At 35.4% G+C, this 14,820-nt stretch overlaps 1 protein-coding gene across 1 annotated transcript in view; it reads right to left on the bottom strand.

The window, feature by feature from the left end:
• The window catches only part of ACVR1C (activin A receptor type 1C), a 108,508-nt gene that overhangs the window by 56,503 nt on the left and 37,185 nt on the right, over positions 1 to 14,820 (bottom strand). The window contains exon 2 of the mRNA XM_021665906.2: positions 4,681 to 4,911. Coding sequence (XP_021521581.1) covers positions 4,681 to 4,834 — 154 coding nt within the window. The 5' untranslated portion in view covers positions 4,835 to 4,911. The remainder of the gene's footprint in view (positions 1 to 4,680; positions 4,912 to 14,820) is intronic.

The following is a 14,820-nucleotide window of genomic DNA, read 5'->3' as shown; positions in this document are numbered from 1 at the left end:
ATCTAAGGGCAGAAGAGAGGACCAGCTGAAGCATGAGACTGAGTTATTGCACTTACATCAAGTCAGCTACCCAGAAATGACCCCACCATCTGGGGTGACTGATGAAAGAGCCAGAGAGGCAAGGATCCACTTGGCTTTCAGATGAAACTGTAAAGGGAAGTCCGAGATTTTGTCCAACCTCTTCTGGTCACCTCCCAACCTTTCTTCTACTGTGTAGTACATGGACATCATGCAGACTATCAAGCACTGTAGAAATATCACACTATCTACTTTACAGAGTGCATTTCTGTATTTCCTATTTTGTGATCACTTTGAAATCGACAAATCCCTATAGGGAGAGGGGGAGATGTCAATCACACTCTCTGATGACACAGAAACAGTGGAGTTATTGGCACTAGCCTCATCATCCAGTGCTCAGCATGAAAGTCCCCAACGTTTTCAAATAGAAAGGTTTGCATCTGACCATGTGCAGTAGCTCATGCCTGTAATGCCAACATTTTGGGAGGCCGAGGCAGGAAGATTGCTTAAGGCCATGAGTTTGAGATAAGCCTGGGTGACACCGACAGACACCATCTCAAAAAAAAAAATTGTTTTTAAATTAGCCAGGTGTGGTGGCATGTTCCTGTAGTCCCACATACGCAGAAGGCTAATGTAGAAAGATCATTTGAGCCCAGGAGTTCAAGGCTGCAGTGAGCCATGGAGCAAGACACTGTCTTTAAAAAAAAATTTAATTAAAAGGAAACTTAAATTAAATTAAATGTTACATAGCATTTCTTGTAGACATTAATTAGTGGCCAGACAACACATATCTTCCCTATTACAGATAATATTTGAAAACCAATTAATGCAATCCATCATATGAAGAGACTAAAGAAAAAAATTACGATAATCTCAATAAATTCATGAAGCTTTGTTTTAAAAATTTAACATCCATTCATGATTTTAAAGAGAAATTTTCACCAAACTAGGAATACAAGCAAATTTCCTCAATTGATAACAGGTATCTTCAAAAAACCCACAGTTAACATCATACTTAAGAGTAAAAGAATGAATGCACTCCTCCTAGAATCAGGAAAAAGGCAAGGATCTTCACTCTCACCACTCCTATTCATCATTATATTGGCGGTTCCATCCAGTGCAAAAACACAAGGAAAAGAAAGAAAATTCTGTATCATCTATATATCAGAGTGGAAGACATAAATTATGGTCTATATTCATTGATAAGATGATTATATATGCAGAAAATGCCAAAGAATTTAGAAAAAAGCTACTAGAGCTAATATATATATACACACACACATATATCATATATATGATAATATGTGATAATGTATATCTATCATAAATAACATATATGTGTGTATATATATAACATATATATTATATATACTTTGAGATGGAGTCTCACTATATCACCCAGACTGGAGTGCAGTGGCGTGATCTTGGCTCGCTGCAATCTCCACTTCCCAGGTTCCAGCAGCCTCTCAAGTAGCTGGAATCACAGGCACGCACCACCATGCCCGGCTAATTTTTAGTAGAAATGGGGTTTCACCATGTTGGCCAGGCTGGTTTCATACTCACAACTTCAAGTGATCCACCCACCTTGGCCTCCCAAAATTCTGGGACTACATGTGTGAGCCACTGCACCCAGTCTATAAGTTATTTTCACAAGCTTTCAGTATATAATGAATTCAATAGAAGGAAAATTAATTTTATTATCATATACTAGCAATTAATATTTAGAAATTGAGATATTAAAAATACCATTCACAATAGCATCAAAAACATGCATTACTTAGAGATAAAATCAACAAAATATTTATAAAACCTGTTCTCTGATAACTACAAAGCACTGTTAAGAGTAACTGGAGAACTAAATAAGTAAAAAAAAAAAAAAATACTATGTTCATGGATTAAAAGTTCAATATTGTGAACATGATTATTATCTGCAAATTAATCTATATGCTCAATCAAAATCTCAGCATATGTTTTTGTAGAAATTGTCAAGTGGATTCTAAAATTTAAATAAAAATGCAAAGGACTTATAATAGGCAAATCAATTTGGGAAAACAAAGTTGGAGAAATCACAAAACCTGATTTCAATACGTACTATAAAACTACAATAATCAAAACAGTTTGACAGTAATAGAAGACATCTAGAACAATCGAATAGAAGAAAGAGGCCAGAAATATACCCACATATATAAGATTACTTTATTTTCAATCAAAGTGCCACCATAACTCAATGAATAAAGAATAGACTTTCAATAAATGATCCTAGAACAACTTCATATTCATATGGAAAAAATAAAACTCCACCTTAACCTCACATAATAACACAAATTAAGTTGAAACTAAATGTAAAAATTGAAACTAACTATAAAAACTGAAATAATAAAACTTCTTGAAGAAAACATAAAAATATACATATATAAGTTTTGAGTAGATAAAAGCTCAGGACATGAAACTAGTTAACTCATAATTTTTTAAAAAAAAGATAAATCAGACTTCAACAAAATTTCAACTTTGTGCTCTGTAAAAAATACCTTCAAGAAAACAAAATGACAAACCACAGAATGGAAGAAAACAGTCTCAATATATGTATCTAATAAAGGACTTGTATTCAGAATATATAAAGAACTCTTCATATTCAACCAGAAGAGATAAAAAACCCAATTTTTCATAAACACTCGAATAGACACTTTATAGAAGATACCTAAATGACAACCAATATGCACATAAAAAATAATCACCTGCTGTCCTCCCACTGTTCATCACATATATTCTTGATAAAGAAACTATTTTTTATAAATAAATAATAAAATGTGTACACCTTATTATACCTAAATTAGACCTAAATAAAGTTGATTTTTGAAAAAGAAAGACTGGTTCCTGACTAACTTAAGGCTAGAACATATAGACCTCTCAGTACTTTGGCAGAACTTACAGTTGGGCTGGGGAGGACCTACATTCTAGCTACACTAACTACCTTTGATTTGCCCAAGATTAGAGACATCTTGCCCTCTAATACCTTTTGTGAAGTCAAAGTATGTAGTCTTGAGGATCATTCACTATTGGGAAGACACATTATAGGTCACTGCCACAGCTAATGAGGAGACTCTCCTTTTCACCCCGAAAATCCTTTGTATTTGACTATGGAGAAGACCATCAAACATAAGGAGTCTTCACTTTAGGGTATCTCTGGTGCACAGATAAACTGGGGGATAAACTGTAAGGAAACAAGTGTCCATAATAGATCCCAGATCACTACCAAAGCAAGGAAGTCTATGGAATCTGAGACAGAGAGAATAAGTGTGGTCTAAAATCCAGACTGCAAGTACCGTTCAGGGATGAAACATGCCAAGTATAACTTTTGAGGTTGCAGTATACATGATAATGCCTGAAAACAGTGTTTCCAAGGATTGGGACAAGTACTAGCGGTAGTACATGGAATTACTTTAAAAGCTTTTTCTGAGATGAATTGGGATGGTAAACAAACATAATATTAAACAGCACTGAGTCATATAATGATTCCTTCTCTTATTCTTTTTCTTTTTTGATTTTGTATCAAAAGGTCTCCTTTCCTGCTAATATGTCTTTTACACTTATTTCTTCTCTCCTTTAAACAAAGAGAAAATGCAAAATACCTAACTGAAATGCAGTAGCATTGTTTGTTTATTTACATAGTTATCTTCTATTTAGGGCAAGTAAACTGGTTTTTAATTTGAGATAATGATACTATATTTTACTAAATAAATATTTTCCAATTAAAAGGCAGTTAGTTTATTTTTAAAATAGGTAAAAAGTGCTTCAGTGGTATATTGATATGATGACATATGAACACCTGAGATGACATAACATTGCCTTAAAACATTAATTTGTAAGGAGGTATATGTATCTCTGTATAGATATAACTGTACTGATAATCATTAAATTGTTGTTATATTAAAAATATTAAAGAAATTCAACGGCAGGACCATTTTCACATCATAAACTAGTTTTAAATTGAGAACTACATGCCTGTTAATGTCTCTCAAAGTTTCAGATCCCAGATTCCTGATAAAGGGCCAGATCAGGATTTTTAGCATCTTATAAATTAGGATAAAGCACTGTATAATTTAACTAAAGACAGAAACACATCTGAACAATGATCAAAGGTCGAATTCCATTCTGCTTCTATCTCTATAGGGTGTGCTCTTGCTTGAATGTGGGTAGATGAAGAAGATATGCAGAGGATACCCCTGAAAAAAAGATTCTGTCCCCATAAAAGTTGGCAATCTGCTATTTTTAGTTATGCTCTTTTTCTTCCCGGTATATATCTCAATTTCTTTTACACATGATCTTAGCCAAAAAGCCAAGAAGCAATCTCAATTTCTTTTTTAAAAATCCATAAAAAGTTACATTTTACTTTATGTCCATTAATTATTTCAAAAAGACAATTCACGTGAACACATTTCTTCAAAATTGTTATGTTGTTGTCAATGTTTTGACAATGATGTGCAGTTTTTTAAAAACTCAACCTCAGCTCAACTCTAGAGAATTTTGCCAACCAAAATTAAAAAGAGAACTGTAAAACAGATTTTCTTATTTAAAGAAACATAAGACAGTTTGATTTCTACCATTCTTATAGTTTCCGAAGAGTAAAATTAAATTTGGAATGAACAAAGATAAACCCCTTACCTGTTGGAAGGTGTAATGTTATGTTGTTGCAAAAATCTGTGAAGCAGCATTCAGTTTTAGTAATATTGTTGGAACTATGACAGAAGACTTGAGCATTCAGTTCTGGAAGGGAGACACAGGATTTGATCACCTGTTCTCTTCCATTGGTTAGCATGACTGATGCCCAACATGCTCCTTCTGTTTGGCAGGTAAAGTTTGAAGAATCACACAAAAGGCATACACACTTCAGTCCTGGAAAGAGTAAGGAAAAAATATTTAAAATACAAAAGACATCATGCTACTTTATTTGATAATACCTTAGAATATAAATTCAATCTTAATGAAAATGGAAAAAGGGTTTAAGTAAAAACACTTGCTAAACACATGCTAAGCTGTTACTCCCTCTCTGTCATGTTATTTCACTAAATAGTCTGCCCAATTATCATTTACTATTGCTAATATTTTTGTGAATTTATTCAGTTGCTACTATATTTAATAAATTTTCCTCATCCATGCTCTAAATCCCCCCTTATTAAGTTCAATCATCTCATTCCTAAATCAATAGCTCCTAGGAAATGCTAGGAAACAGTATCACAGCAACCAAGGGGAGCTGTCCAGCATCACTCATAGAACCTTAAAGTGGGGTTACGGCAGCTGTGTAACCAAACAATTCAGTGTGTTCTCTTCATTTGCCCTCCTTCCTTTAAACTTTCAAGCAAATGTGCTAAACACAAAACTAACCATAGATATTTATGTCTCTAAAAAATAGTTGTGAGACTTTATATTTATTTTCTGTGATACTTTAACACAATTGTTATTGTTGTAGTTCCTTTAAGGCATTGGTGAGCCACTACATTTCCCCTCTTCACTAAAGAACGTATCTTGGAATGAATCATTTGAACAAACACCATGACATTCAGGTAATTTTCTTTAATGCACACATCTAGTCCATAAAGCAAAGCACACCAATAATGGAATTCAGAATATCTACACCAATACAACTGTGAAAAATTACACTTTGTTAAATTAATCTGTTCACTATCATACACCTCCCCAACATTCTCCACTTACTACATACACACACACCACTAACTCACATGTCCAAAGTGGTGCCTATTTATGTTTTGATGTAAAACGTTCGTCAGCATAAGCGCCTAGTGGTTGTGATTTATTCAACTTTTATTTAAATATATTGTTTGTAAATACTGTAATACTAAATAAGCTTTGTATTATTGTTTTTAAATTTTTTAAATTTCAATAGCTTTAGGAGTACAAGTTGTTTTTGGTTACACAGGTGAACAGTATAATGGTGAAGTCTCAGCTTTTAGCGTACCCATCACCCGAATAGTATACATTGTACCCAACAGATAATTTTCCATTCCTAACCTCCCTCCAACACTCCCACACCTCCTGAGTCTCCGATATCCATTATATCTCTTTGTATGCTTTTGCATACTCATAGCTTATCTCCCTCTTATTAGTGAGAACATGCAGTATTTGGTTTTCTGTTCTTGAGTTACTTCACTTAGGATAATGGTCTCTGGTTCCATCAAAAGTTGCTGCAAAAGACATTATTTCATTCTTTTTTATGGCTGAGTAATAGACTATGGTGTATGCATGTGTAGATAGATAGATAGATAGATAGATAGATAGATAGATAGATAGATAGATAGATAGATGGTGTGTATACATATATACACACCACATGTTTTTATTCATTCATCAGTTGATGGACACTTAAATGATGCCATATCTTTGCAATTGTGAACTGCGCTGAGATAAACATACGCATGCAGGTATCTTTTTGGTACCCAGTAGTGGGACTGCTGGATCAAATGGTAGTTCCATTTTTAATTCTTTGAGAAATCTCCATACTGTTTTCCAGAAACACTGTAATAATTTCACTTCCCATCAGCAGGGTATAAGCATTTGCTTTTCACCATATCCATACCAACACCTATTGTTTTTTTACTTTCTAATGATGGGAATTCTCGCTGGGGTAAGCTGGTATCTTGCTGTGATTTTAATTTGCATTTCCCTGATGATTAATGATGTTGAACATTTTTTCATCTATTTGTTAGCCATTTGTATGTTTTCTTTTGAGAAGTGTTTGTTCGTGTCATTTGCCTACCTTTTCAGGGGATTATTTGCTTTCTTTTCTTGCTAATTTTCTTGAGTTCCTTGTAGATTCTGTATATTAGTCCTATTTTGGATGTATGCTTTGCAAATATTTTCTCCCATTCTATAGGTCATCTGTTTATTCTGTTAATTATTTCTTTGGTTGTGCAGAGATCATAGATGACACAAACAAATGGAAAAATATCCCACGCTCATAGATTGGAAGAATCAATATGGTGAAAATGACCATACTGCCTAAAGCAATCTACATATTCAGTGCAATTCCTATCAAAATACAACATCATTTTTCACAGAATTAGAAAATAAAATCCTAAAATTTTTATGGAATCAAAAAAGAACCTGAGTAGCCAAAGCAATCCTAGGTGAAAAGCACAAATATGGTGGCATCACATTACCTGACTTCAAATTATACTATAAATACAGGGCTACAGTAACCAAAACAGCATGGTACTTGTATAAAAGTAGACACATAGATCAATGAAACAGAATAGAGCATCCAGAAATAAAGCCACATACTTACAACCAACTGATCTCTGACAAAGCACACAAAAAATACACTGGGGAAAGAATACTCTATTCTATAAATGATGCTTGGAAAAGTGGATAGCCACATGTAAAGAATGAAACTGAATCCCCCTCTCACATTATACAAAAATTAACTCAAGCTGAATTAAAGACTTAACTCTAAGCCCTAAAACCAGAAAAATTCCAGAAGAAAACCTACAAAAAAAAAAAAAAAACTATTCTCAACATTCCCTAGGTAAAAAAATGTATGATTAAGACCCCAAAAGCAAATGCAACAAAATAAATAAATAAATGTATTATTAATTTAATGAAGTTTTCATTAAAGCACAACTGCCCTCCAAGAATTATCTAAATGTCCAAATTTTTACCATATAATCATTGTTACTAAAATTAAAGTCTTTAAATTGTGAATCGCTCAAATTGGAGTTGATTTTATACTTGTAAAATATTTGATACATAAATGACAACTTTCATTTAACTTCAAATACTGATATGGGAGCAAAAATGGGTAATATACCTATATAACTGGATATTTAAGAAAGAACAAATTATATATCAATCATACAAAAATTATTCTCTTCTATCAATAATTTTTCTTAACTGATGAAGCATCATTCCTAAAAATATTTTTATTATTGTTGTCCTAGGGGAAATACAATCCTGTGGGTAACCCCCCAACATGGGCACGAAGGAAGGAGAGCTGTGCAAACCCCAGGCACAATTAGTACCTGAAGAATACCTTAGTTTATAGTGTTATTACTCAGTTATTTCCTTTATATAATCCTTTATATATAATCATATGTTAGTTTATAGAATTAGTGCCTGAAGTATAACTTACTGCTTACATATATCTAGCTTATATAATCATACTTAGTACTTATATCTAGCATACTTAGTTCCACATAATCTTTCTATATAATCATATAGGTATTGTAGTCAGAGCTGTATCGACACATTTAGTGCTGATTTATATAATCCTTCTATATAACCATATAGTAATTTGTAGTAGGAAGAACGCCTAGAGCAGTCACAGAGCAGAAGCAGTACATGGAAAAAGAGCCAGACCAGGATAAGAACCAAAGACCCAGGCGGTGGCATCCCTGCCTGAAAGGGCATATGCTATATGGCAGGCTTGGAGCAAGAGCCTCTCCTCCTGATAAAGGAGTACCTTGCATCCAGTTCCTGTGGAAAGTAGGCCTCAGGCCTGAGATCCTGCAAATAACCGAGGGAGAAGAACGTCTCTGGTGTGACCAGGTCATGGCGGCTATACACCCTGTCAGTCTTTTCTCGCTTCTGTGCTAGCTCAAATCAGCCTCCCGTAAATATCTTAGAGAAGAGCACAAGTCTGTCAGCTCCCACTGCATTGACTTACAGTATCTTTCTATTAGAAATCCTTTGAAGTCTCCAGCCCCCAGGTAAGAAGTGTTGCGCCTGACACCTGTTGCACACAGCCTACCTTCCTGCCTGGTAACCTAATGGGGGTGGACCCCTTTTCTGTACACGACCCTCTACTAGTGAGCGCGCATGGCCCCCTACTGCACACGGTCCACCTCTCTGCCCAGGTGACATAATGGGGTGGCCCCCTCGCTTGTTACTCACGTGATTATGTATGCCTTATCACTAAGCCTATAGATGATGACCTCACTTATGACCCTTCCCCCTGCTTGTACCTAATAAATACAGATGCTTCTGGACGTTCGGGGCCTCGCCTGTCTCCACTCATAGGTGACATGGCCCCCCGAGTCCAGCTGCTCTTCTCCAGTCCTTCAGTGTCCTGTCTCTTTATTTCTCAGATCCAGTGCCTCAGCAAAGCAGAAGGGACACCCCATGACCCTGTGGGGTCAACAGCCCTACACAATCCTAAAACAAAATAACGTTTTGTTATCAACATTTAACTAAGCATAACAGCTTGCTTTCCTATTTATTCCAGTGGTGGCCAACATTAATAAATATACTTTTTCATCAGTATTTATGTGCTACAGAAGAACCATATATCCTAAATTGATTGGGATTCCATAGAGCTATATAGATAAAATCTAATGCTTTAGAACATATTTTCAAGGCACTTCCCTTGCAAAAAAGAGAGCTCATATTATGGGCAATCATTCATCTAGGTTTCTACTGACAACAGAAACTTTCTAGTATTTTCCATTTCCAATCTTACAAATTTGGTTATACTAGCTTTGTAATCTTAGGCATTACTTGGCCTTCTATACCTCCATTTTCTTATATGAAAGACGGGACTTTTATTAAGACATATTAATAATAATGTATCTCCTCATAGTGTTGTGGAGAATAAATTAATCTATGTAAAGCCCTTAGACCAATGTCCGGCACATAGGAAATACTAAATAAAGAGTTAGTGACTCTCTCTCCTTCTACTGAAGGAGATAAAGCCAGTTGCCTTATGCAAACAAGCAAAACAATCAAAATACATTTGTATTCCATAAAGGAATAGCCTAATGAACTAGAGGGCAGAGACCCTTTAAAAGGCATAATAAAGAAATGCATCTCTTTCTGCTCTGTCAAGAGTTATTTGACTGCTCTCCTTTTAACAACCCAGACTAGATTCTAGAAGGTCACACAAGCAGGTGGTATCTGGTGATGGTCTAGCCAAGAAATTCAAGAAAAGACAAAGGTCCCAGCCCTCACTCTGTCACTAACTTGCTGATTGACTTTGGAGAAGACATCTAACCTTAAATAACCTCAGTGACGTCCTTTGAAAATAGAAAATGAACAGCATAGGGAAACTGGGTCCAGAAATCTTAAACACTTACATACCACCAATATTTTATGACCCTACATATTTACAGCTTATGGAAATCTACAATTGCAAAGTAGAAAAACTCAATTAATGTTAAGAAACTTGCTGCACTATGGTTATTCACTTTCATATTTTAAGGGGCTAAAGGTAGGAAAAAAGAGTAACTCTCTGACACACAATCTCAAACCATTTGTCACTAGACTTTTCATCAGAATCTCCTTGGATGCTCTATTTCCAAGAGAAGCTTAGCAACTAACACAACTAACTAAGGAATATGAATCCACTGAGTGAAGACAATCATAAAGTACTCAACAATTAAATATACGTTAGTTTCATATGCATTCATCATCTCATATAATCCCACTGCAACTGTGGGAGTTAGTTGTCACTATCTCCATTTCATATATAACAAATTGAGGCTCAAAAAGATAAAGTGACTGGCCTATGTAACAGTCTCTAGACTACTCAAGCAATGGTGCTTCTATCCCATGAAAGCTGCCATTTTTTAAAAATTGGGCACATGAACAATTCTCCCACCCCACAAACTTCTAGCAATTGTGAATAAAATAGAATTCTAATACAGCAGAAAGAAGCTGATAACTAATTAACAATTGACAACTGAAATTTTATGTGTATCATCCTAATGGCCTTTAAAACCCCACTGGCATTTTTGAAATGAATTCTACCTACCTATTTTCTGAGGGGACATGCAGTCAAATAAAATTCAATGTTATGTGCCTTGCATCTAAAATAAATAATCTCACCTTACAGCTATATCTAAATTCTGTATTAAGTAAGGCTCTGAGCACATAATCTGATACTTTCTCTTTGAAGCACTACTGGCTCCTTATAAAAAATTATTACATAATAGTTCTTACCAGGAATTATGTGGATACTCACCGAATGTTTAACAAGCTACAAAAAATTTACTTCGGTTAAAAGTAAAAAGTACAAATCATAAGAATAATATAGACCTAGGTGATACAGTTAAGACAGAAAGTGACACCTTACTTTAAATCTTGCATGATGAAAAACACGGGCAAAATTGAGGATGTGTTAATGATAATGGCTTCAAACATCTGCTAAATGTTCCCATTTATTCCAGTTCAACTGGCAGGACCATAGCACTGACAGAGAACAAACAGCAAACTAAAAAAGATCTAAGATGAATAAGTAACATACTACATACTCAGTCTCATATTTCATTTCCCACCAGTCCACTGTATTATTGCATTTGACATATGATTAAACTATATTTTATATTAATATAGTTAATATAACAATCCTCAACATAGAACCTTTGTGCTGCCAATTACAATATGTTGCGATTAGTAATTAGACATGATTTTGTATTTCATCTTTTGAAAAAACTGATGTTCATTGCATCAACTACACCACAATATTCTGTGACAGAACAAATCTCGTTTGATAGTAGGCAGTATTCATGTCTCATAATTATTTTATACTTTCCCATTACAATGTATTTGAGTCCTATGGAAAGGGACAGCAAATTAGGTTGAAGAAGGAAAACAATTACCCATAATAAGGAGTTTTATTAGATTTTTCACCACAGTGAAAACTGTACTTCACTTTTGTCTCCTCCTACCCCTTTAATTATCCCCCTTTATCCACTCTGCCAATTCGTCTCTAAAAGGCAAGACATCTGTTACCCACAAGACATCTGTTACCCACATCAGCTAAAAGATGTGCACATTCCTAACCAACCAGAAAATAAATATTCATCCATATTTACATGTGATGGCTAGCACACCCTGGTGTCCAGAAATATAAAAACCATCCAACTACAAAAAAGAACCAAATTTATTGATCAGCATTTATGTGTTATTCTTCTTAGAAAGCCAAATATTTGCTTAGCAAATATTAGATGTTTCACATTAGACAGTATTTTCAATATGTTGGTTACATATTACTATGTTTCCTATATTTGGGGTCTATATGCTAAAATTAAGCAGTGCTTGACATAAACCTCTGACTTAAGCTCCTTCTTCTTTTCCAGACAGTAGCTTACTCAGTTTCTCTAGTTTTAGACCAGGCTATGAAACATAAAATATTTTTTTAATTCAGAAAACTGTCTCAGATTTGACCTGCTGAATACATAATCTTTTCATCATTTGCAGGCTCCTGAGTTAACAAAGGGAACAATTCAAGCTTTTCAGTGTGCTGAATATGAAAATACAGCAGCAGGAAAGAAGCCAGGAAAACTAGCCCTAGTAAATCTAAAGGAAAGCCAGACAGGTCAAAGGAAATCAGGCAAAGACCTAGCTTCCTTTTCTATTCCTTGTCAAAATTTTATTTTCTTGTCATGTGGTCATTTCAAAGCATTCACCTTTCTTAATGGTGAGGAAAAATAGAAAAAAGAAAGAAAATAGGATTAATAAAATATGGGCAAACCACATTGCCATGTATGTACCTATGCAATAATCCTGCATGATCTGCACATGTACCTCAGAACCTAAAATACAATAAATATATATACATATTAAATAAATAAAATATGGGCAATATAAATGCAAACTTTTTGGCCAAATGAGCTTTCAATAAAGATTCAGCTGGTAGAAATACTACTTCTCAGGCTGCAAGCAAAAAAAATCACAACTCCACAAATATGAGAAAACACCCATCACAAAGAAAAACTGTTCCTTTGCACAAAGTAGCAATTACTTTCCCTGTTAAAGAAGCCCTCACCCTTATAGCTGAGAAGGAATAGAATCACCCTACCAGCAGGGATTCTGTCCAGGAGAACCGCTTAAACTTCCAGTTGTGGGGCTCAATTTAGTTAGAGTTCAGCACATCTTAAATAATTAGTGCTAACCATTTGAAATTTTCTCAGTCCAAAGGCAACACTGATAGAAACTGGAGGTTTTAGCTCACCTCTACCACCAGCCACCTAAGACTTCAAACAAGCTCCCCAATCTCTCCAGACCTTATTTTCCTCACCTGTAGAATGAAGAGGTCAAGCAGCAGCGTAGAAGACTTCTAAAGACCCCTCCAGTTCTACAATCCTCTGCTACTCTATCTGTGTCACAATTCTTAATATAAGTGACTTAAGGATTACCTACGATAGATGAGAGAGCTGGGGTTGGGAATGTGAACAGGATAGGTCTGCGCCCTCACATTCAGTGAGTGAGAGAATTCTACTGGTTTATAAATCAGCAAAACTTCTCTAATTAATATTAAAGATCGTTCTTCTTATACTATATGTATCACATGAGAATTGAATATGTATCACATGTGCTTTCCAATATCAGCATGAAATTTGGGGGCAATGGGGGGAAAGTGATGGAGGCCTGAAAATGTTCATAGCCTCTCTATGTGAGACATCTAGAGACTGTTGCTGAGTCCCTCAATCTTAGTATCCACAGGATCACAGAAATGGTACACAAGACCAAAAGGGACAAAACAGCACCACACTTGAGCAATCGGATCACTCTACATTCTACTAAGTAGACATGAAAACGTTTCCCAATAATATTTCAATACCTGACAGCAATTAGAGTTTAAAACTGGCTAGAATGATGTTATTCATTTACTTATTGCCTCAAAATTTTGAATACAGAAAGGACATGTATGACAGCACAGTGTCATAAAGCTTTCAGTGCAATTTTAAAACTTAATGGGAAAATTTCTCAGTTTAGCATTTTTGCTTACCAGAGTGCTGATTAACTGAAAGTTCCATGTTTCAAAAAAGGCTTTATCCAGAAATACCATTAATAATCTTAGCTGTTACGCTCTTCCAGAGTGGGACAATTATTAATCAACCATAAAGGGATACAACATACTCAAAATGGTTCATGACAAAAATTATTCATGTGGATTCTCTTAAAACATCCCTTTGAAAGGATGAAAATGCAGGATTCTTTGTTAGGAAGATGGCAGCCTTCTCCTTCCTGCCTTTGGAGGTCAAGGCTTGACTGGGCAACAGGCTGGCAGGGGTGGCGGTTGGTGATAACTGCTCTTGGGTACATAGCAGTGTCTCCAAGGGTGAACCTTTGTTTCCTTAGGGAGGATACAGACTACCTGAAGTCCTCTGGCCCAGTTTAGACTTTGTAGCCATGTAGGGGAATAAAACAGACCCTATTTAAAGGGTCAAAGAAAAGAGTATTCCCAATCACAGAACACATTTCCTCTGCCACTCCTCACATATAATTCTTACTTAGTTTGTGAAGTTATTTTCTTACTCTGCAGCCTAAATAGTTCCTCATCAAACTGTTCCCCAGTAATTGGGGTTTCTCAATCTATTGTCTTCTGCTTAAGAGAATATTGGTGTTTAATGGATTCCAATTACATTTAGAATAAAGCAAAATCCACAATCGTTATCATGACCTGATAGGCTAATAGTCTGGGTTCTTCCCACTCCTCCAACCTCATCTCTCATAACTCAGCCTTCCAGAGCACTGGTCTTTTTGCGGCTGTAATATAACAAGTTTCCCACCTCAACAGCCTTTCTTCTTCTCGTTCCCTTTGCCTGCTTTGCCTGTTGTACTCTCCCCTTTCTTCTCATTCTCCAGGTTTTAGCTCAAATGTACTACCCCAGAGAAATCTTCACTGATTCTCCTTCTTCAAGGATCTGCTCCCCATCCTTCCTGCTATTTATCACAATCTGTAATTTGCTTTTTTATTTTTATTTATTTATTTTTGAGACAAAATCTTGCTCTGTAGCCCAGGCTGGAGTACAGTGGCACAATCTCAGCTCACTGCAACCTCCGACTCCA

Source organism: Aotus nancymaae, unplaced genomic scaffold, assembly GCF_030222135.1.
Source record: "Aotus nancymaae isolate 86718 unplaced genomic scaffold, 86718_ANA_hifiasm-v0.15.2.pri h1tg000029l, whole genome shotgun sequence".
NCBI lineage: Eukaryota > Metazoa > Chordata > Mammalia > Primates > Aotidae > Aotus > Aotus nancymaae.
Note: the sequence above shows the minus strand (reverse complement) of the source record. Positions and strands in the feature narration are given on the sequence as shown.